This window comes from Cottoperca gobio, chromosome 4 (genome assembly GCF_900634415.1).
Source record: "Cottoperca gobio chromosome 4, fCotGob3.1, whole genome shotgun sequence".
In the NCBI taxonomy this organism is placed as follows: domain Eukaryota; kingdom Metazoa; phylum Chordata; class Actinopteri; order Perciformes; family Bovichtidae; genus Cottoperca; species Cottoperca gobio.
The window spans coordinates 14681693-14705733 of NC_041358.1; the positions used below are offsets into that span (position 1 = coordinate 14681693).

The window sequence follows — 24041 nt, forward strand, 5'->3', positions numbered from 1 at the left end:
ACAAAGCTATTGTTTGCAAGTTATATCATATTATATATTAACGTTTAGACAGCAATGACTCCAAAAGAATGTGCTCAGGGCTTTTTTCCCAAAGATGGGTGCTTACACCTGCTGTAAAACACCAATCTTTGCTCTCGTTCACCAGCTGAAGATTGTATTACAGCGTGTGCTTTTCCTCTCGTGATGACTGTGCTTTGAATGCCCTCTAGATTTGGGCCAGGCTTTGATGAGTCAGCCATCCTAATAATCTCTCGTCACTGCCTCATCTGTCATGGGCTTCATTACTAGGAAAATCATAGAGACTAAAGGGCAGACAGGTGTTTGTGTGTGTGGACATACGTGTGTGTGTAGTATGACTTGTTGCCCTGTTGGACTGATGCTGAGGGTTAAATCAGATCAATCCGACTGAAAACTCCCCCCCGGCTCGCTGCTGACACAGAATCCAAACTGAATACTTCCTATTCTCAACTCTCATTTATCTTTATCACACATTTATTCATTTATCTTACAGACAAGTACAGTTTCTATGTCCCATTTTTAATCTGGATCTTTATCTCATTGACTCCCTTTATCTCTCTGTGTAAGTGTCTCAGTGCTGCTCCGCCTGCTGTTGTAGCATCACTGATGTGACTTCTCATGGTTAGTGAGCTTTCAGGCAGATGGCTGGCATGCAGATACACAGTGTTTGACACGTGGTTCAAAGGTCTCTGGATGACTTCCTGGTGACCAACTAACTCGACAAGGACTAACCCGGTAGCGACTGTGAACCTGGAAACGGGTGGTTTTGATTGTGGGAAAAGTGTTTGTAGAAACGTTCTGATACCTTTTTTTCTATCTCGATTCCGAGACCTTAACTTGCGCATCGGCCAATACCGAGTACCAATCTGATACTAGTGAGTTAAAAACTAAAATAGCTGTACGTTACTATTTTGCTAGTTCTGGCTAACGTTAGACTCTCTGCTAACACCTGCCTGATCGGCAGGGTGTAGTGTAAATGAGCTGATAAATTATATGATAACATGATATCGACGTATCGCATTTCCGATGGATCAGAAGTCAACGGATTCTCAGCAAAAGTATCCATGAAAGTCATAAAAGGACCCTGAAATTGTAACATGAAAGTAAATGAGTCTGTTTTTGCGTACGAAGCATTACTTATCTCTTTTCCAGTGAGCTGTTGCATGTTATTTAAGAGTGTTTGTGAAATCCGATGCTGGTTACTCACAGGACTTAGCGGTTCACTTTGTTGTGACAAAGCTGTTAAGTCTGTAGCGGGCAGACATTAGGAATCCGCAGCTTTAGGCCAGTGCTTTTTAGTACCAAATGGGGCGCCAAATTAGTAAGCAATGATTTTTTGAAAATACTCTTAGTATTGTTGAATCAGAAAGATATACTGTAGTGTTTTGCCACGCCCCTGTTTTCCCACTGTTAAAAGACTGATCAACATAAAAATAGCGCCTACTGACATGTTAATCCATCCACATTCTTCAGAAGTCATATACATAACCACAGAGTGGGTGTGGTGGTTTCTAGTAGCAAAGGCTATTTACAGTTCTTGACAGTGTGCTGCTCACGTCACCGGTGTTTCTTTAGACACCTTTCCCTTTAAATCCTACTTTGTTGGAAAAGAAACTGTAGGTCATGCCTGTTTCTGACACACCTGTTGAGTGAAGCCAACGGAGGTTTAGTTTGTCCTTGCTGCTGTACTCACAATGAAGAGTCTCCTCACACACTTTCTTATCATGGTGTGATGAGTCATGAAGCACCTTTCACGGCACTTGCAACGTCTCCTCACTACATATACATACATACATTAGTATTGTACCATGTGGCAATATTTTGAAAGTTTTCAATTCTGTCCATGGTAATAGTACTTGGTTTTGATTCATATGACGCGGAGATGACCTTGGAAAACGGTGCACTAAACACATTTGTATGCTACAAAGTTCCGATGACCTCAGCAGCTTATTCTTGTTGCTCTCTGCACCCTTATCTCTAAGCGACCCCGTGGTCGAGTGGTTGCTGGAGCTTTTTTTACACATTTGCTGTCCATTCCAAAAACTAAAAAAGTCCTTGTCGGCCAAAAAGAATAAAAGTGGCCATTAAAGAAAATATGTTATGATTACAAAGGTCCACTAACTTTATTTGTGTGTATTTGTGTCTCCACAGAGGGAATCCCTCAGGTGTACTACTTTGGTCCTTGCGGGAAATACAATGCCATGGTGCTGGAGCTACTCGGGCCGAGTCTAGAGGACCTATTTGACCTCTGTGACCGCACCTTCTCCCTCAAGACCGTCCTCATGATAGCCATACAGCTGGTAAGGCCTGGAGTAGGAGCGCTGCAGGCCTATATTTAGATGAGCTAGCTTTTGTGATTCAAGCTTTACAGAAAATATCGGGCAACTTTGATAACATTACATGTATTCAGTGAAGGGAATGCTAAGATGCTGTATGCAAAGCATTGAATTGTTAACACTACCCCTAGTTTTGAATAAATATTTGCATTTGGTCATCAAAAATATGTTCTACTTTTTAGCTGAAAGTTTTAAAGTAATAAAGCTATGATGTTTACTAAAAGTGTCTGTCTTTAGTGTATCCTCAGGTAAAATCAGGTTGCTTTCTCTTCATGTTTTTAAAAACTGTGGATAATTGAGTGATTTAAAATGTTCATTGACTAATCTTGACCTGTATATTGTTCATCTAGATAACACGGATGGAGTATGTCCACACCAAGAGTCTGATATACAGAGACGTGAAGCCTGAAAACTTTCTGGTTGGGCGGCCAGGAAGCAAGAGGCAACACACCATTCACATCATTGACTTTGGTCTGGCCAAAGAATACATAGACCCTGAGACCAAAAAACACATCCCCTACCGGGAGCACAAGAGTCTCACTGGGACGGCACGCTACATGAGCATCAACACACACTTGGGAAAGGGTAAGGAAGTCTCTGGAGCAGGGCTGTGGTTTGATTTGATTTGCATAGACAAGCTTTGCTCACATTTACATTCAGTTTAATGGAGATGTCCTAACTGTATTGTGTGCAAATAAATCATCAATATGTACACAGCATTGTAAACAAATAGCTTTTTAAAGCTGATTTTACACACAGTTATTTGTTTATCGATTGGAAGTTACTGTTCCTAAAGTGTTTCAGCATCTCCTCTTTTATTCACCTTGCTGTTGGTCAACAATGTGCCATGGAGAGCCAACAGTCTACATGATTAACGGAGCAGTGTGTAGGATTTAGTGGCATCTAGAGGTGAGGCAGCTGACTGAAGACAACTGAGTACCCCTCCGCTCACCCTTTTTAACTTTGGTAATTACAGTATGGAACCGCCACCACTTCTCTGAACTCCCTTAGTTTAACATAACGCATAGGTCTTCAACAGGGGGTCTGCAGAGGTACTGCAGGGGGGGTCGTAAAAAAAATGTTTTAATTTTTTTTTGCTTTACGCATTCCCGTCGCAGGACATCGTTCCCGACACACACACCTACAGTCAGAGACAGAGCGGAGGAAAGGAGAGGGGTGAACTAAACAAAATTTGTTTGTTTGCTTTTGTTAATCATTTATATTGTTGAAGTAAAAGAAACACAACCTTTTTGAATAATTCCTTTTGTCTTTTGTAGTCTGGTTTTAAGGGGGATAAAATCGGGTGTTGTGTTAAAAGGTCGGAGATTTTATTTTTTGGCCATATCGCCCAGCCCTGTGAAAGGCCCTCTCTAGAGCCAGCGTCGATATGAAGGGCTCATCCTAATCTAATAAATACTCAATTCCTAGTTTCAGGTGATTTCACACTAATGAAAAAATAGTTATGAATATTATATTCCATTGCTGTGAATAGATCCCCCTAAATCTTTAGGAGCTCAGGAGCTCAGCTCAGGAGGTGATTTCACTGATTAGTTGTTCCACTCTACTTGTTAGAGTGCTAATCAGTGGGGAAAAACCTGCAGACTGTTGGCTCTCCATGTCCCCTCCCTGCTTGGCCTTTTATAATGTACATGGTTAATTTGAACTCCTGGATAATTATGCTGCATTTCCTACTGCTCAATCGCCTGTTAACCTTTCCATCTGGCTATGACATTAATGTCTTTCTCACCAGTAACTTAATTCCTGTCTTATTCTTTCTCTTCCAGAGCAAAGCAGAAGGGACGATTTGGAGGCGCTGGGTCACATGTTCATGTACTTCCTCCGAGGTAGCCTCCCCTGGCAAGGCCTAAAGGTACTGTTGTGTATTATTTGACATCATCCAAATGTTGGCACGTACTGATTTACATCAGACTTCTGTAATCCTCTTAATGCTTAGTATAAAGTAGTACCTTTTCCTGCTGCACTCGTCAGTCCATTATCTCTCAGGGACAGAGAGCTAACAACATCATCCTCTCACACTGGTGACATTTCAAGATCTGACCCAATTGTTTAATCTGTATTGTTTATTGAACATAAAAGACCCTCTGTGTCACTCAGACACACAAACTATTGAGACCTCAATGATTGTTTAATTTGCTGTTGTTTCATTCAAACTTAATATCCTCTGCGGTGAAAACATACACAATGATGAGGTGCTCATTTATAGATGACAAGATGCAGGCATCATGAAGCAAAGTTGTGTTCCCTGTGCCAAGTCTGTTATTTTCTTTACCGGGACACTTTGGAGTTATTTATTTTCTATGGTCACTTAAATTATTATTTTTTAAAACTTTTTTATTTTGCTCATTTAGGGATTATTTTAAGTTAACTACCCAACATAAAGTGGATTGTAAGAATATCCCACTTGCCATATTTGAAGCATCATTTTTTTTATCTCACTTGTGTGCTCATGAAAGATCATGAAATATAGTTTCCTACTTTAGAGCTCCTACTGATTGTGTTAGAGCAGCTGGTCGCCTCTTATCACCCCAAACCTTTTCAAAAGTGTTTCATTATAAATCTACAGTAAAGAGATTTTAGTGATTGTGCTCTGATATCCTAAACAATAGCTACTATTGACTTCCTTTTTATAATGTAATTTGTCATTCATTTATGCGTGTCTTTATGTTTTCATGAGAAGTTTCCCCATAAGTGCTCACAATCATATCTATACAGTCCGTGACGAGAAAAATAAATACTCCTGTAGATGTGGGCTATTCCTGGCATGTTCAACACAAACATCTCCACACTTGCTTTGCATTTGAACAGTTTACTAAGAGAGCTTAAAGCACTAAGAAACACAGGTGTGATGACAGGTGGGGGGAGGTTATAGCTGCAGAGTTTCCAGGCTGTTTGCAGCCGTCAAAATCAAAGGTGTACATAGAAAAGACTATAAGACACGACACCTCATCTGAACATTTGCTATGTGGGAGGAAGCTTGTGGTAGATGAATGTGAGGGCTGTGTGAATGTGGGGGATGTCTGGTGGCTCGGGCCAAAACAAGTTCTCACCAACACACAACATGACAGCATCAAAATACAATGAAGGAGTAGAATGTCCAGATGAAGTATAACGTATACACAATCCTACAGGGTCATTGTTGTGTGGAGCAGCGGGTTAAAAATGATCATCACCAGACTGCTGATGAGTGGTAGACGTTTTTCTGGTCTGATGAATCCAGGTTGGTAGTCGACGATAGATTCAGTTTGAAAACCCATCATGCATAGTTGAAAATGTACAGGCCAGTGGGTCAAGTGCAACCATTTTGGATGCATTCGACTGGTGTAAAATGGGTCTATAGATTGACACTGTGATACGCAAGTTTACATTACATTACATTACATTACAGGTCATTTAGCAGACGCTCCTATCCAGAGCGACTTACAGTGAACTAACTACAGGGACAGTCTCCCAGGAGCAACTCAGGGTTAAGTGCCTTGCTCAGGGGCACAATGCTGGCAGCCGCTGACTCCACAATCTCCTAATATGTACAACATTTTTGGTGACTGGGTGAAAGTCTAAAGTGTCATGGCAGACAAAGATTCACAAGCACAAGCCCGTTGTGCTGTTCATATGACTAACCAGAGGATTTTCATTTGCCCAATATATAACACGTTTGAATGTTACACCTATTTCTTTACATTGCCCACAGCTACAGTATGTATTTGTTTATATTTTGAGTGTAATATGTATGTTTCTTGTCTCCCTTGTAGGCGGACACTTTGAAGGAGAGGTATCAGAAAATTGGGGACACCAAACGAGCGACACCCATTGAAGTGCTTTGTGAAAACTTCCCTGGTCAGTAGCACCAACCTGTTTCCTTTTGTTTACCGTGTTATTTCTGTTCTTCCTCATCCAACCAGATTTCAATTTCAAATTCAAATTTAATGATAAGTTCTTATTTGCTACAGAAGAGATGGCCACCTACCTGCGCTATGTGAGGAGGCTGGACTTCTTTGAGAAGCCTGATTATGACTACTTGAGGAAGCTCTTCACTGATCTGTTCGACAGGAACAGCTATGTCTTTGACTATGAATATGACTGGGTCGGCAAATCACTTGTGAGTGCCTCTTACTGAATCCGCTCACCTCCTTTCCCTCTGAAATCCTTTTGATTGGACCGTTGAGTCTCAAGGTTGCCATGGCTTTATTGCTCTCACTGTTATAATTTGTCACTTGGATCATAACTGATTGTTTTTGAAAACCTTGTTACGTAAAATTGCTTACAGTATGGGTGCTAAATATTTTTACATTAGCTTAATTTCAACACTGTAGTTTTTCTCTTTATTTCCTTTTAAGGTGACAGTTCACCCCCAAATCAAAATACATAGACTTCCTCTGACCTGCAGTGCTATTTATTAATCTACAGTGATAAAGTTGCCAACAAGTGAGCATAAACAGATGCACCCTTCCTTCTGCGTGGTGATACGATTGATGGGTCTAGTTTGGTAGAAAGAAAATAGTTCCTACATGAAACTGCTCATAACTGGGTCATGATTTCTGGAAAGCAAAACAATCTAAATTACTAAATAGCCCTGCAGGTAAGAGGAAACATGTGTGCTTTTGATTTTGGAATGAACTGTCCGTTTGAATTGTCTTACTTTTGACACTGTTTGTTTCATTGTCTTACTTATAGCCCACACCAATAGGCCCTATCCCCAGTGACACGCCCCTGCAGCCCAGCAAGCAGAGACAAAGCACAACAGCAGACCAAAAACCAGGTGAGGTCATCAGCTGTAAAAACAAACAAACATCACACCCACCCACCAATCTACCAACCGACCAACCAGCCAACCAACCCTGTCATTCAAGTTCCTCTGCCAGGCTACTCTTGTTGTGTCCAAGTGTTATCAACTTCCTGGAGAAAATGGCTGCCATTCAGTTCCACTTCTCCTTCATTCCTGTTCCTGTCTACAGTCTGATTGCTCGGCAGTAACATCTTTCCTCTAAGTCTCTGTCGGACAATAACACAAAATTGATGTTTTACCAGTAAATGAGCTGACGTGCACGATGATGAGGCAGCTGGGAAACGAAGCACCGTTTCCAGCTTAAATGTATCCATCACACCTTGCCACTCTAAGCTCCAGTCATTGCATGCACGAGTTGAAAATGCAAATAGCATTGTTCATACCAGTAATGACAAGCTATATACTTAGAGTGTGACAAAGTGTTGATTTTTTTTTTGTAAGTCCTTTTATTAGCATGCTATCCGAGCCTTGTTGTCTTTGATTGTTTAGTAGAGGGTTAATAATTCAAGAGTTTCAGTAGAAAATGATAATGAAATCCTTCTGATAGACTTACATCATGTGGTTTTACTGGATGAGTCTGACTCATTGTTACCCGTATAGCCAGACAGGGCATTAGATTTTATGATTGACTTATTACATTGGACTTACTGCTCTCTGTTTAACGTGATTGGCTGGAAAGCATCTTGCCACCTTTTTGAACCTCGCAAAGCAACACCTCCAGTTCCACGCACGTTGCTCATGACTGTAAAAACCTGTAACATCCTGATCAAAACAGTCAGCTGCATCAAAAGAAACACCTGGTCTGTCTCTGTAGGTACAGGTTATATTCGTTGATAAGAGGAAAAAGTAAATGTTTAGGTCGGCAAATGAAAGCACAATGTTAAAGAATAAGTACTCTAAATTGAACCTGATGTTCAAGTAATGCTAGTTCCCAAATACCCAATACTGTAGATAATTCTCTGTGTTGTATTGAATATGCAGTGCTAGTTGAGGTGATCAAGGCTGTTTTCTTTTACTCCTGCATGACTAGTGTGTTGATCTGTGCTTCGCATAAATTTTTGCCTCCCTCTACTCCTCTATTAACATAGTCTTGTCTTAACAAGCCTGCTTCTGCTTGGGAGATGTCTTTAATTTTTTTGTTTTTGTTTTCATTCACTCCCCTTCCTCCTTGTCCCTCCTCCCCCACAACCCCCTGCCCCACCCCCACTCACACAACATTGCCTCACCCCCGACCCCTCACCCCTCAACCTCCCCACTCCTCCTCCTTCTCCCCACTTCACGAACACCTGCCTCAACCCTTTTTGCTCTTTGCGTCAAGTCGCCTGAGCCCAAAGGAAGTGAGTCTCAGCCCACTCCAGTGACCAATAAGGAGACTCTGGGGTCGCACCTCACAGCTGAGCGGCTGGGGGGCTCTGTTCAGGTACTGCTGCTGCTGCTGCTGCTCTGGTGGCTAATGCATGAAGCCACATAGTTCTGTATGTGTCTGACCCCCTCTCACACTGACTCCACACTGCCTGCCTGTCAGGTGCGCTCTCTTTCTCTCTCTCACTCTCACTCTCGCTCTCTCTCTGTCTCTCTCTCTCTCACTCTCTGTCTCTCTCTCTCTGTCTCTCTCTCTGTCTCTCTCACTCTCTCTGTCTCTCGCTCTCTCTCAGTCTCTCTCGCTCTCTCTCTGTCTCTCTCTCTCTCACTCTCTGTCTCTCTCTCTCTCTGTCTCTCTCTCTGTCTCTCTCTCTGTCTCTGTCTCTCTCTCTGTCTCTCGCTCTCTCTGTCTCTCTCACTCTCTCTCTGTCTCTCTCACTCTCTCTCTCTGTCTCTCGCTCTCTCTCTCACTTTCTGTCTCTCTCACTCTCTCTGTCTCTCTCACTTTCTGTCTGTCTCTCTCACTCTCTCTGTCTCACTCTCACTCTCTCTCTCTCTCTCTCTCTCTCTCCGTCTCTCTCTCACTTTCTGTCTCTCTCTCTCTGTCTCTCTCACTCTCTCTGTCTCTCTCACTTTCTGTCTGTCTCTCTCACTCTCTCTCTCTCTCTCTCTCTCTCTGTCTCTCTCTCTCTCTCTCTCTCTCTCTCTCTCTCTCTCTCTCTCTCCTCTCTCTCTCTCTCTCTCTCAGTGCATCAGTGTTTGAATCCTTGTGTGTCAGTGCTTTGCCTGTTCTGTTCGCACTCACTGCTTCATTTGCCTTGTCTGCTGTACAAGCAGCCCACAGGAAGGGCTATGCACAGATGACATTCAACACAAACTGTCATGAAAACATATAATAATACATATAAACTAATAGATAGGCCAAAGGCCATATATTTGTTATGTCAACCCAAGGCCGATTGACTATCATTAGAAATCAGAGGATTCTGTTGTAAATGTGGCACAAATATGCCACCTAGTGTGGGCTAAGGGAATCGCAGCTTTTAAACGATAGGTTTACATTTTTCATTTCTGTCTTAAAAAAAAGTATATTCACATGTACACTGAAACGGGTTTTGTCTGGCCTTCATCATTCCTCCTTGTTCTAATGCAAAAAATTATGTTTTATCTGAAGCTAATGCGACGCTTCAGCAGTCTTGAATTTGTTAGATTAGGGGTTCTCAAACGTTTTGGGGCCATGGAAAAATGTATTCCAAGGACCCATTTATAATCGTAACTATGATTTAAGCACATGTATACTACCATTTGTACTTTTGGATACTACTGTTACTACTGTACTGTTAATACCACTTATATACTTTTAAACAGTTATTTAAACCAATTGCATTTGGATTAAACTTGACATCATTTATACTATACTCAACTAATTGATCTTTAAAGGCCTTTAATCTTTAAATTAACAGTAGCAAGACTGGCATAGTAGTTATAAATCCAGACATTTAAACTTGCGTAGCCTAAAGTGTAAAATAATGGACTTATTGCAGTGTGTTGCTATCGTATCAGAGTTTCTTTTGGTCCAAAGCTAACATGGGTGGAAGAAAGCCACATGTGGTCCCCATCTGTTGGTATGCACTTTTTAATGATACAGCACAATTTTATAATTTATAGCAAATGATATTGCGGACCCCCTAACAGAAGACATCGACCCATGGTCCTTCTTTAACCCTTGTCCTTCATCTCTAACATTAGAAAAGGACTTCTTAATGATCAGTATGTGGGCACCTAACTTAAGTTTTAAGACAAACATGAAAAGATGTGAACCGATCCTTTAAATTTCTGTGAAGTTGCTTTAGTCCGGGCATTTCAGGTTGTATACTGAGCTGCTCTCTTTATATGAGAGGGCAGATAAAAACAGATAATCCAGGTAACATGTTTATGTGAATGTCAGCGGTTCAAAGTGTTTTGTGTGATCAGTCTGGTGTCGTTTTTGTACTCGTGCAGGTGATGAGCTCAACGAATGGTGAGCTGAACACTGATGATCCCACAGCCGGACACTCCAACGCTCCCATCACCGCTCCCACCGAGGTTGAAGTGGCTGACGAAACCAAGTATGAAACAGCTGTACAGATGCTTAGAAAACATTCTGCTAGCAGTAGGGTTGGGCTTTAATAGCATGTTAATGAATCCAAATCCAGGGCTAAATGGGAAGCCACGTTAATTGTATTTATATTAAATAATAAAATATAAGATTTTGCCTCAAGAGGCAAATAGAAGCTTTTCCATTCCTTACTGAATCTCTTTAATTATTTGAAAGTACAATTTGGGTGATTTCAACAGGTGAAAGTGAAACCTGTGATCTTAATCGGTACATTTATGCCACATTTACAATGCATGATATGGCACGACTCGACACGCTCTTTTTTGTTTTTTCCATTAGCAAAAGTTGTGGATAGTACACGGTACTTATTTTACCTCGTCCGAGGTTCAAAGAGAGATAAGCTGATTGAAAGTTGAGTTAAAACACCGCAGGTTCATCCAACGTCTTTACAGCAATACAAAAATTAGCCGATTTAGACTGAGAGGCTACTTTTTGTTGGTTTCTGTTTTAGTCTGACTTCAAATGGAATTATTATAAATAGGAATCTCTCCTTTGCAGTCTTTGTCACGCACATGCATACTTGTAAAAAGCACATTAGAAACCTGGTTACCTGTACAGTGTTTCCCTTTAATTAATTACAGTTTCATAATAAACCAAAACTAAAGTTACGCTGGCCGGCTGGCCCTTAACAAGTGCATTTCCTCATTGCCGATGTTTTGCAGTGATGCAATGCGACCGGAACTAGGTTTGCTTTAAATTAAGTTGTTAGGGACTCTCAAAATCCTGTGGGAAATATTGCTGTATACATGGCCAAGAGTCCGCTTTCTACTACAGAAACCAGGTTTTTACATGTGTTTTAGTACATTACATTATGTTTAAGTAGCCAGCTTACAGCAGACAGCTGGCTGTGTGCATGTAAACACACTGAGTGTTTCACTCTTTGCTTATAAAGAAGTGAAGTTTGATCAGAGTTTAGTGACATTTTTCATTCTAATTTAACCAGCTATTGAAACCTAACCCTAACAAGCAGTATTGTTAAACCATTATCTTATTTGTATAGATGCTTCTGGAAATGTATTTTTTCCTAAATTGAGGTGTTCCTTTGTTTTCCTGCAGGTGCTGTTGTTTCTTCAAAAGGAGAAAGAGGAAAGCCCTCCAGAGGCACAAGTGAAAGAAGAGAATGGAGAGACTTGAAACATTGTGGTCACTGTCAAGTTTTAAATGGAAGCAACTACACAGATCCCCCCCCTGTCCCTTATCTCTTTCCAGCTTCCCCCTCACCTCTTTATCCCTCTCACCTTATTCCCACTGTCACTGTACCTCCTCCCCTCGCGCTCTCTCTTTCTCGTTCTCAGTGCTCCCTGCTACTGGCGAGTTTAAGGAATGTTGCAGTCCTACTGACTCCACAACAGACTCTTGATTCCTTTATTGACGAAAAATAAACGTACCTGCATTACAACGGGCAGGGGGGGGGGGGGGTGATTGAGGAAAAAGTAAAAAAAAGCTGTAACAATGAAACTCGAATACCGTGGCGTGAATATGAAAAGAGATACTGTTTGAAACAGTTGTGTATTCTAGATTCCATAAGAAGGTGTGTTGACAGCTGTTGATCAGGGGGAACCATTTGAGTGGTTCACGTGAAAGAAATCTGCTCCTTTTTTGGGATTTCTTTTCTTCCTTTGGTGTGTGTTTTGGGATCAAGGTAAAGAGGAAAAGGTGATCTATGCCGATGTTAAATCTGAGCGACACAGGAAGCATTTCATCTAACAGAATTTGGAAGAGTTTTATGTTTTTCTTTTTTATGTAATTGAATCCTCAATTTTTCAAAATCAAATCCCTGCATTGAAAACTTACTTTTATGTTGTAGTGTTCTGCAGTTCAATTATTTTTCCTCACTCTGGCTTACGTTTGTCAACATGGACTTTGTAGCACAGTCACTGGCCTCAGGTACTGTGGAAGATTGAGAGAAGCAGATATTAAGCTCTCATTATTGCACTTTTGGAAAAAAGAAAAACAATTACAGTGGAAAACTTAAAGGTTTGAAATTAACAATTAAGAAAACAACTTAATAAAGACTGATCTAGGAAGAGTCCTTCACAACGCTTATATCTGAGTTATGGCCGAAAAATGTTGTCGATTTACATGAAGAAAAAAAAGATATGTCTTTCGATTTTTATTTCTTACATCAAAAATAATTTACCAGGAAATCATAGTTTGTGCCTTTCTAAGTAAAATGTTTAAAGCTCAAGTGAGTGTCCCGCAATGACATTTTATCTAATCTGTCCCAAATGCTCACTGGATTACTGTGTGTGTGTGTGTGTGTGTCTGTGTGTCTGTGTGTCTGTGTGTCTGTGTGTGCTTGCAAATTTGGAGGTTTTTGTAAGTGAATGTGTTTTAATGACTGTGCACATCATTTGCTCTCACGTATAAGCAGTATACATCCCTTCCCTTCATCCTCTGCTGTGACAATCGACACATCTGTACAGTTGTGTTGATGGTTTGAGAGAGATCTGGACTGTGTGTGTCTGTGTGTCTGTATGTCTGTGTAAGAGGTCTAATGGACAATAACCCATTATCTATTATTTCATTGTGTCAGGAGGTCACAGACAGACATGCAGTTCAATGTGGTTTACTTGTTTGTGAGGTACATCCTGTCTCTGTTGTTTCTGAGCCTGAAAACAAAGGAACCTTTCCAATATTCAAAGTGCACTGAACTGGAAAAAACTATTGCTCTTTTTTGAGTTCCTTGCTGCTGCTAACAACTGTAGTTTCATGTAGGGCTGCAACTAATTTTTTCATTATCGATTAATCTGTATACTATGTTAATCATATGGACTATAAAACATTTAAAAGAATAAAACCGTAAAAAATAAAAAGCCCTATATAATATCTGATTAACAGTCAAAACACTAAAATACTAATTTCACTGTAATGTAAGAACAAAAAAGTAGTGAATTCTCATATTTGAAAACCTTGAACCATCAAATGTTTGGCATTTTTGCTTAAAAAATGACTTAATTAACAGATTAGTTGCTGATTAATTTTCTTTTAATCGACTAATTGTTGCAGCTCTAGATTCATGTATCTCTTCGATCATTTCTTTTATGCATGTTCTTTTTGTTTCCAGGCCAAGATGAGATGTATTTCTGGCGTGGTGCTCTGTCTGTGTTAAGGATTGTTTTAAATCTCCCCTAAAGTTTCTAGCTCATCAGAGATTGCAACTTTTATGGCCTTCAGTTATTTTAAGGAGTACTCAAGCAATTTTAATATTGTGCTTGCATAAAGTTGAGGGACTAATGCAGATTATTTGTTTGTTTTTTAAATGTGGTCTAAATCAAAGCAGCATGAGCCAAGATATGTTGACAAGCATGGGTCCAATTCCAAAAACACTGGATCCTACATTTCCCATAATGCAGCTGGATGGTGTCTTTCATTGGATATTTCCTGCCTCTGAAATCCATCCTCTTTTAACCCACATGCCCAGATTGTAATCCAGGCTTTTTGTTAAAAAAAATGTTTGTGCTAAACCCAGATATTATTTTCAGATTTAAGAAGGCTCCCCCCAGAGCTGAATAACTGGACTTCTGTGTAAACTCAGTGCCCTTTAAAAACACCAGCTGAGCTTCATTATCATGATTCGTTCAAGTTTAATTTAAGATTTTTAGATCCCACAACACTGACGACCAGTAATGTCACCACTGTGTGATGAGAAAGATGACCATGATCACCATAACGTGTGTGTCATGAAGGGAAGTTAAGGTTGTTTTCCACTTGAAACTTACAAAAGGACAATATGGTAAATGTATAAATCCATACTGATGGACTGCAAACAAATACTTGACTTCAGAGGCCAGCTAAAATGCTTAAATCCAACATGAATCACCCAAAAATATATGAAATCTTTACCCATCTGCCATTTTGCTTTCATTTAACCTGATCATCTTTTTACGGGTCTACAAACCTAATTGATTTTAAGTTATGAAGGAGGGGTGCATATGTGTTATTGTAAGCATGATTTAGAGGACTACAGTGGGTTTGAATCACTCGCCATGTGAAAAGCAGAAAGAGGAACCAACTGTACTTGGTAACGATGTTGTAACTCACGAGTTTTCACAGCCACTCATAACCACCGCTTGGTTATTCATTTAAAGTAACTACACCGGAGGCGTGTTGTCTACACTGCAGAGCTGTACAATAACTTTTAAGACAGAACAAATCTCCAGATGCTCCGAGGATGTCACGGTGCACCAGCAGCGCGCTATCGTGCGTGAAGTCGTCGGTGTGACGTTAATTTGAGTGCCGCTGATAGCTCAGAAAAGCTTTTGTTGGCGCATTAAATTATTCCTCTGAACGCTAAACCAGTTCAGCTGACCAGCATGGGGACCCAGCTTGGCATAATCCATTACATTGCATTTTATTATATGATTTATAATTAAGGATTTTTTTTTTTTTGGAGATGCTCAGACCAAGGTTGAACTGTGTTTTTGCTCTGTTAGTGTAACTATTTGCATTATGTATTTGTAAATATGACAACGACAGATCTCTAATTGTGAATAAAGGAAGTTTTATCACAGGAGTCAAATCAATCATGGAGCAGTTTGTGCCTGCTGATCGCTCCTTATCAGTCTGCAGGAAGGTATGTTACGCAGCGGGACATTTTCTAAACGACCTGTGCGCCTCTATGTGGTTCACCTACCTGCTGGTCTACCTCCACTCTGTGCTCGGCCTCCAGAGCACCTCTGCAGGTGTGATGCTGCTGATTGGTCAGATAGTGGACGGAGTCAGCACGCCTCTAGTTGGTTATAACTCCGACAGATCATCGTGCATCTACGGCAAGAGAAAAACCTGGCACCTGTTGGGTAAGTACCTGAGACAAGAATTGGACTTAAGTAAAGGTACATAAGTATTTCCAGCAGCGTACACTTAAAGTATCCTAATTATAATCACTGATGGAAGAAGTATTCAGATGCTCTACTGAAGTAAAAGAAATACTGCAGTGTAAAAATACTCAATTAAAATTCTTTCTTTCAAAACTTTACTCGAGTAAAAGTACTAAACTATTTGCATCAAAATACACTTGAAGGACCAAAATAACTCGTGCATTATATTACTGGATTATATAGGTGGGGCTGATTACTGCTGGGATATTTTATCGTATAATAATCTATCATATATTACTTGGTAATTTAAATCTTCAAAGTAACTAAAACGTCAAGTCAAAATATTTGCCCCCAATATGTTTTGGAGTAGAAGTATAAAGTAGCATAAAATGGAAATGCTCAGATCAAGTGCAAGTATGGCAAAATAGTACTCAAGCAGTCCTTGAGTAAATGTTACATTCCACCTCTATTTACAGAATGTAATACAGCAAATATGTTTGGATTATTATTGATGCAGCAACATGTCAGCAGCACTTTATGAAGCTGAAGTCAAACTATTTTTTGTACCACTATATATACTAGGCATATGAGTTTAATCTATTCTAATACATCATATATTATCTGTTAATTATATAGGTAGCTATCAAATAAATGTTATAGAGTAAAAAGTAAGTGTCCTTCCTCTGATATAGTGGAGAGTCAAAATTGCATAAAATGGAAATACTCAAGTGAGTAGGATAGCCTAGGTGTACAGGTCTACAACAACCGTGTACTTAAATACAAAGCTACATAAGTAAAGGTGCTTAATGCTTTCAACCACTGATATTAAAGGGTTATTATATACAGTTAATGTCCACACAGGAATGATGTATTGACTTACAAGAAGACAAGTCCAAAAGCCAGACCACCATATTAATAGCCCAATAATACTTATTATGGTTAGGCTATATGAGAAGGTCTATACAGTGATTTAAACTTAATCATCTTATAATGTTTAATAATATACTATAAATAATACAATTATTCCTTCTCTACTTTCCAGGAACTGTTTGTGTTGTTGTGTCTTTCCCCTTCATTTTCAACCCTTGCCTGGCCTGTAACGACAACACTCCTCACTGGGCTCAGATTGTTTACTTCTCCCCCTTCATCATCATCTTCCAGCTCGGCTGGGCAGCCACTCAGATCTCACACCTCTCCCTCATCCCAGAGCTCGTGTCCAGCAACAGCGACAAGGTGGAGCTCACCGCGTACAGGTGAAATGACGTTACTCAAAAGTTTACTCAGTTTTATTTTGAAGGAAGGATAAACTCATGACATGGCATCTTTTAGTACAAACACAATTGTTTTGATTTGAAGAAAATATAACTTTGCTTTAAAGGTTCAATGTGTAAGACAAGCCAGCATTTAAACTTAAAAGGAACTAACAGCAACAGTGTTGGCGTTATGTCGGACAGATCTTCTGTTAGCAGTGAGCAGATGATACTGATTTCTGTTGTTTCTGTTGCTGCCGTTACACAGGTTAGAGCCCGCATTGACTCCCGGTGCTGGGATATTCACCGGCCGTATCCGAGCCTAAATTAAGTTTTCCATTTAAATAAAAAATACAAAAGTTACTGCTACCTGCCAAGAAATGTTCCGACATACTATTAGCTAACTTCTCTCACTTCCCATAAAACACCAAATTGTCATTTTTACAATTTGGTTTCCGTATGAATTAAACAAACCAGAGTTTAGATGTGCTGGTAGGCAGATTTTGTGACCTTCAGACAGAGCCAGTCTAGCTGTTTCCCCCTGTTTCCAGTCTTCATACTAAACTAAGCCATGCATGGTTTACTGAATGGGCCTGACGTGCACAGGCCCAGGGGCCCAAAGTGTCTGGGGCCCCTGGCCTTCACCTTCAAAATGTCAAAGAGACAACTACCAACCACGAAGAGACTCAAAAACACTAAGAGACTAAAATAACTATGAACAGATACAATACAACAACAAAAAGGGGCATAACAATAAAAGTGTGTGTTGCTTACTCGTATGTAGAAGTGTCTGAGCCCAGGGGCCCATCGTCTCACAGTCGGCTCATGAGCTAAGTTAACCATCTCCTGGCCGTAAGTCTATGGCACTATTAAGTGGTATCTTTCTTCTGATTTATCTCCCTGCCAGAAAGAAAATATTGTTAGCATAATTCCCCAAATGTCTAACTATTCCTTTAATGCTATGTGCCTTAGGATGATTACCAGATCATCATCAAAATATGGTTAAAAATGTTTTTTCTGAATTCTGGGGGCTGCAGTTTCTCCTTTTCGAGGAATCTCTGATGCAGAATTTTACTGCCGTGGAAACAAGCACTCACATATATCCAATCAGGAAACATAGCCGGGGTGACTGAATCAGCAACAGTATCAGCAGTAAATAGTCAGTAATAAACTGGTGTGGTTAAATGTAAGCAAAATGACATGACATGTGATAACAGCTTTCAGACTGGAATATTTGACTTATTCTAAATCTGAAAACATCACTGATGGGGTCAGTTCTCCCGTTGTTTTTCTGCTCTTCATCCATCTTGCTTCCTTTGCAGTCTCTCATCTTTCCTCTGTACAACCCTCGCCTTATTCTCATCTTCAAACATTGTCACGACTTCTTCTAATCGTGTCCGAACTATAAGGGCAGACCTGCTCAGAGAGTTGCAACATCAGATTCATGTACCGGACCATTATTCTGCCAGTGGAAGTTGTTAAGTCATTTTTGGACTAATTCCTATCTATTAATATACATATATTAAAAATATATTCAAACCTTAGACTCTATACATAGTTTGATCCTAGACTATCCTTCTCAATTAGAGGATATTTAGGTAGGCCTTAGGTCTACTCACATCTCGAGTGTCAGGTCATCTCTCTAACACATATAGCTCATCTTTTACTGGAGCTGACGGCCCACAGCTGCAAGATAGGAGTTAAGATGGGCCCAGTGTGTTCAGACTGGTAAGGTCAGGGAGTTGCTATGACTGTCTTACTTAGAATGTGTTGACTAGGATTTGAGGAGCCACCGAGGGGATCCATCTTTAGGTAAACAACTTATGGAGTGCCTTGTTTTAGGATAAATATGGAGGGAGAGTGGCTGGTTGGCAGAATGGATGGGGGCAGACAATGTGACTGCATCTCTGTTATCGCTGGTATTGGTCATGATCTATTCTCCTTGTACAAGATTTTCCCTCACAGAAGTGAAACAATAAGGCGGAAATAGCGGCTAAATTCCTCTTCAAAATAAAAGAGAAGTAACTCTGATTTCATCATGTTATCAAGAGCAGTTCAAATGTCAAATATTTGTCTGTCTTCTGTTATCGTTCCTTTAAAGTTGTAACAAGTTATTGTTTGATTTATATTCCTTGTTTAGGTATGCCTTCACTGTGGTGGCCAATATCACAGTGTACACTGTGGCCTGGCTGCTCTTTCACTTACAGGCTCAGCAAAATGTGGACACCTCCATCACAGACAACCTGAGCCAGGTGGACATCCCCCTGTTCAGGGTAAGAAGAGAGATGCAGCTAGAGAGAGATACTCGTTCAACATCACTATGTTTACCCTATGTCACTCTCTCTGTCTGTAGACGCTGGCCCTGGTTATGCTGGCTATTGGAGCTTTATTCTCGCTGATATTCCACATCGGCACTAAAGAGGACGTGACAGCCTCAAGCAGCGAGAATCAGCTGATCACACCTTCCCCGCAGGAAGCTCTGCCTCGTCCTGTATTTCAGTGGAAGCAGTGGCTGAAGGAGCCCTCCTTCTACCAGGTGACTCCTGAAACTGTGCTGGGTAACTTTCTGCTGATTCAGAAAGTTTCTTGTATGTGAATGTATTTTTCCTGTCGTACCCAGGAACCGTTAGCTTCCATTAATTTCTGTATGTTGGGACAGTCCTTAAGATGAGGGTAGTTGTGTAATCCACAGGGAACATAGAGTCTGCATTCATTTGGGTCAGAGTTACAATAGCATCATCAGGTATCGCAGAGCAGGTTTTTCCAATTTAAACTGCAATACAGGCAATTATAATTATATAACATCAGCAGAACTAATGCAAACTTGATGTGACTGTGAGTGGTGCTGGATGTTGAACCTTAATAGGTTTTGATACTGACAGAAATGTGTTCATCAACTCCAGTGCAAAAAGCATTGAATGATTAGTCAAATTCTTAGTCTTAACCTAATTTCAATCACATCTTTCATAATTATAATGAGTTTTGTTCATTTTAGTATTTTCATCAGCTTTGTTTTAAGAAAAAAATGGATGTCTTCCCTTTTCTTTTCTTTTAATAAAGAAAAGTAGGTTTAAAGTACAACACATTTATATTCCTCAAGATTAGAAATAAAAGTATAATTTTGGTGTCAGTACTGAAACTCATTTGTGTTTGATTTTGTACAAGGTGGCTGTCTTGTACATGTGCACCAGACTAATAGTCAACTTATCTCAGACCTACATCTCCGTTTATCTCACCAACTCACTGATGTTACCGAAGGTAAGGTCACACACCTCATTATGTAGCCTCTGTGAAACGTATGTGTAGCAATTTAAAAACTAATTTCCTCTCTCCTCAGAACTTCATTGCCATCATACCTCTGGTGATGTATGTCAGCGGCTTTGTTTGCTCTCTGGCTATGAAACCAGTCAGCAAGCTCATGGGAATCAGTGTGAGTCTCTACCTAACAGGATATAGTTTATCAACAACACTCCCTTGTGTTATGAATTCATGTCTGTTGCATGATTAATACATTAGTGATTTGAAAGTAAGGTTTTATTAAAATGAAATGTATTTGTTTGTTGTCAGATGACCTATTCGGTCGGCCTGTTGTTGGTGCTTGGCTTTGCCACCTGGGTGTTTGTGGATAAGAGCATGAGAGCTGAGAACATCTACGGAGCCGCCGTGTTGCTGGGAGCCGGTTCGGCTACAATCCTGGTCATGTCTCTGTCCATGACGGCCACGCTCATCGGGGAGCAGACGGTAGGTGGAGGGGAACTAACCTACAACAGTTTATAGTTTTGTAGGAGAGTTGTTGTACGGAGGAATTAAAGAGAACAAGACCGGCCATATTCTGTAGTTTTCTTGTCATCAACAAATCCCATTAAAAAGCCAATACCAATAATGAATTAATCCTATTTACAATGTATTGTCTGTTTACCCAAAGCCTGATGTATATCACTCCTGCCAGCCTTATCCTTCATCAGTTGAGTGCCATGGCTGGGCTAACAGTTTCAACACAGTGTTTTACTAGTGTCAACCCTTCTTTAAAAAAGTACAACACATTGGGGAAGACAAAATAAAAAATCATATGCCACTTCATTCAATTTAAGTTATTTCCACTTTGGTTGAAGTTCAAGACAAGTGATTTCAGGATAAACCTCATCACGAGGCCGAAACAAACAGCTGTCTTTTTGTTTTAGATGTCACAGTAGAATCAGCCGCTCAGTCACAGGAGAGTTAACTGAACATCTTTAGTTCAATAAATGTGTGCTGTAATACTAAGAATATCAAATGAGTCAGTTCATTCTCGTGTCACTGGTTCACAGTCATGTTCGAACATGCTTTGGGAAAGATGTCAGCTGTATAATTAAATGGAAGGGTTTGTAGTTGTGTGACTGTATCGGAGCACATTTTACTGCTGTCACATCTCTTCTCTGTCTTTCTTCACTCACCGTCTGAAAAGAGATGAATGAAAATGCTCACACAGAGTCTATCGTGTGTGATTCACAGAGAATAGTGCTAGATTTCATTACTTTGTGCTTTGCTGCAGCGACTATAATAATCTTTGATCCCTGTCTTGTCTGGCAGCAAAGTGGAGCCTTTGTTTACGGATCGATGAGCCTCACAGACAAGGTGGCTAACGGTGTGGGGGTCATCCTCATCCAGAGCACACAACCATGTAGGTGAGTCTCTCCTCTGCCTTTCGCAGTCCTTTCCACTGATACGCCATTAAAAGTAAAGCTTGGAGGAAGCTACCAGAAAAGACGTGGGCATTTCCCACAGACTGATCAACCACAACACACTGTCTGCTTTCACTTCTCTCTCAGGCCAGAAAAACAAGGGAATCCTGAGACAATTTTAATGATGACAGCTGTTTTATACATATACTTTTAACTTCTTAATTTGAAGCAATATCTCCTTCTGGCTTCTTGTCACAGGTTGCACGTCTGTCTGTTTCTTTTGAATAATAAATAAACATGTTTCTGTGTAGCACTTTCTTTCTTCTTCTTTTCTACCTGGGTGATCAGCAAAGCGAGCCCGTTGTCCATTATTATCCAAAAAACTATTAAAAAAACAAATGAGTCACATCATTCTACTGGGTGACATGTTCCTTCATTACTGTGAATATGGACCCTGTAACCAGAATCCGCTCCAAATGTAATGGGTTCTTCCTTTGCCCATGCCATACTCTTCCACCAAGTTTCATTAAAATCGTGCATGTGGTATTTCCGTAATCCTGACAAACAGACCAACAAACCTACTAATTGAACATAAAACATAACCTCCTTGGTGGAGGTAATAACATATTTTCAAGATGTCAAGAGGCTTTATTGCACAAAGTTTCCTTTTCTTCTCTCTCCAACAGCACCGAGGCCTGCTGCCCCGACTGCGTTTGGTTTTATCGTGACGTCATGGCGACGGTGACCGGGGGCGTGGCTGTGGCTGCAGCACTTTGCCTGTTCACGCTTGTAATCTGGCCAATCAGGATACGGAAAAATTAGGCGTTCAAAATCTTCACTACACTCATTTGTAGCGATTGTGTCATATATGTGCCACTCATGTTAGAGATTTAACAACCTTTGATTATTAATTGTGTTATGTTAGAGGCAGGTGTGTTTAAATCCACTATTACTATTTGGACATTTGTATTTTATGTCCTGGATGATTATCTCTTAATCACTATAGCCTTTATATTACTAATATTTTGACATTATGTACTTTCATTATGATTTTTTTTTTCTAAATATTTTGAGGCTTTTGAGGACAAGCAAAATGGTGCAGAGGACAGAGCCATGCTACCACCTAGTGTATGAATCTGTAACTGTATCTGCTTTTCCTGGAGGGGCAAAAACATTTGCACAATGCACTGGTCATTTTTGATAGTTTGGGCTATTTTGCTTCCATAACATATCTTCTTTCAGACTAGTGGAAAGAAAACATATTTAAACATACGTTTATTTAACTAACTTCGTTTGAACTAACATTAGATAGTGCCTCCTTTGCATAGTTATACATAGCATTTCAGAAAACTTGAAACACAAAATGGAATTGTCCTAATATAAGTATTCAAATGGGGAAGTTTGTGACCAGAAAAAGATCTTTAAATGAACTCAGATGTCTAGAATAAATGGAAAAATGGAAATCACAGTCACACAGACTCATTCATTAGTACAACATATTATATTTCATATAGATGTATAGCAGTCTCAAGGGCAACTCATGAAAGAGAGATATAACATGACCTGGATAGCGGAGAATCATCACTTTTCATATAGATATACGTGATGAGACGCATGTTTGTAATATAAAGATCTCTGCCTCGGCTTTCTACTGTGAACGAAGCCAAAAGCTTTTGTTGACCTGGCAGAGATTTTTGGCGCTGATCCAAGGAACTAAACTATGTGAACTTGACTCCTTGTGTGTGTGTGTGTGTGTGTGTGTGTGTGTGTGTGTGTGTGTGTGTGTGTGTGTGTGTGTGTCTGTGTGTGTGTGTGTGTGTGTGAGTGTCTGTGTGTGTGTGTGTCCTTTATAATGTTGCATTCTTTTAAAACCATTTAGTAATATTTAAACACTATACATTTTCTGTTTTTGTTCTTTATCTTGTCCATGGCATGTTTTCAGTCTTTGTCTTGTGACATTTGTAAATGGTGTATTGGCTCAGTGAACATATTGCATCTCAAAATGTGCCTTTCCCAATTTATGAGCCAACTGATCATACCTGCCCCTCAAGGAGCAATGATAAAAATGTTCAAGTAAATCAGTAAGACTCACACTTCTGTGATTTAAATTCTTCTTGTAATGGAAATTGTTTTAGAAATCATTTTCAATTTCAGCTGGTTCACCATCATTTATGAGTCCAGCTTTCTCTTTATGGAGTATTGGTTCTCTGCAGTTAAAGCAAGAGCTTGTTTTTCACTTTTAAACTTTGATTTGTCACCTTCTCTGTGTCTAATTTTGTATTCATGGGTAACTCTTTTCTGTGCAGCTCCTTCTTTTTTATTTAGACGAGTGAAACGTTTATTTTTACTGGCCTAGTACAGCTAGTGAGGAAATTAGAATGCAGCGCAGTTATTTTGGCTCATAAAAACAGCATTCCTTATGAAGGAATGCAAATTAATTTATACACTGAAGCAAAGTTATGAAACTGATAACAAAAAACTCCTGAGCCAGTGTGATTTCAGTGACCACAGACACCACTGTTATGATGTTTTGACTCAGAAATTAAACGTTTTAAGAGATTTGTAATCGAATCTGACTTAACAACTGTCTAAAGGTGAAACCTACCTAAAAAAACCCACTTCACTTATAGTA

At 39.9% G+C, this 24041-nt stretch overlaps 2 protein-coding genes across 2 annotated transcripts in view; both read left to right on the forward strand.

The window, feature by feature from the left end:
• Positions 1-12866, forward strand: part of csnk1g2b (casein kinase 1, gamma 2b) — a 37369-nt gene extending 24503 nt beyond the window's left edge. Inside the window, 10 exon segments of the mRNA XM_029430543.1 lie at positions 2170-2318; positions 2705-2939; positions 4139-4224; positions 6125-6209; positions 6323-6471; positions 7047-7091; positions 7093-7131; positions 8477-8578; positions 10522-10628; positions 11735-12866. Of these exon segments, the coding sequence (XP_029286403.1) occupies positions 2170-2318; positions 2705-2939; positions 4139-4224; positions 6125-6209; positions 6323-6471; positions 7047-7091; positions 7093-7131; positions 8477-8578; positions 10522-10628; positions 11735-11789 (1052 nt within the window). The 3' untranslated portion in view covers positions 11790-12866.
• Positions 12867-15197: 2331 nt separating this feature from the next.
• mfsd12b (major facilitator superfamily domain containing 12b) lies at positions 15198-22721 on the forward strand. The gene is made up of 9 exons (XM_029430542.1): positions 15198-15477; positions 16541-16751; positions 18889-19021; positions 19102-19284; positions 19914-20006; positions 20086-20178; positions 20316-20489; positions 21318-21412; positions 22096-22721. Exons 1-9 carry the CDS (start codon positions 15207-15209, stop codon positions 22229-22231), a joined length of 1389 nt encoding a protein of 462 aa, XP_029286402.1. The 5' UTR covers positions 15198-15206; the 3' UTR covers positions 22232-22721.
• The last annotated feature ends 1320 nt before the right edge of the window (positions 22722-24041 follow it).

Bases quoted from the DNA above. Each gene is read 5' to 3' on its own strand.
- mfsd12b (XM_029430542.1), top strand. From the start codon at position 15,207: ATGGAGCAGTTTGTGCCTGCTGATCGCTCCTTATCAGTCTGCAGGAAG. The intron at 16,752-18,888 runs GTGAAATGACGT...TTCCTTGTTTAG, and splicing joins GTGGAGCTCACCGCGTACAG to GTATGCCTTCACTGTGGTGG. The intron at 19,022-19,101 runs GTAAGAAGAGAG...CTCTGTCTGTAG, and splicing joins TGGACATCCCCCTGTTCAGG to ACGCTGGCCCTGGTTATGCT.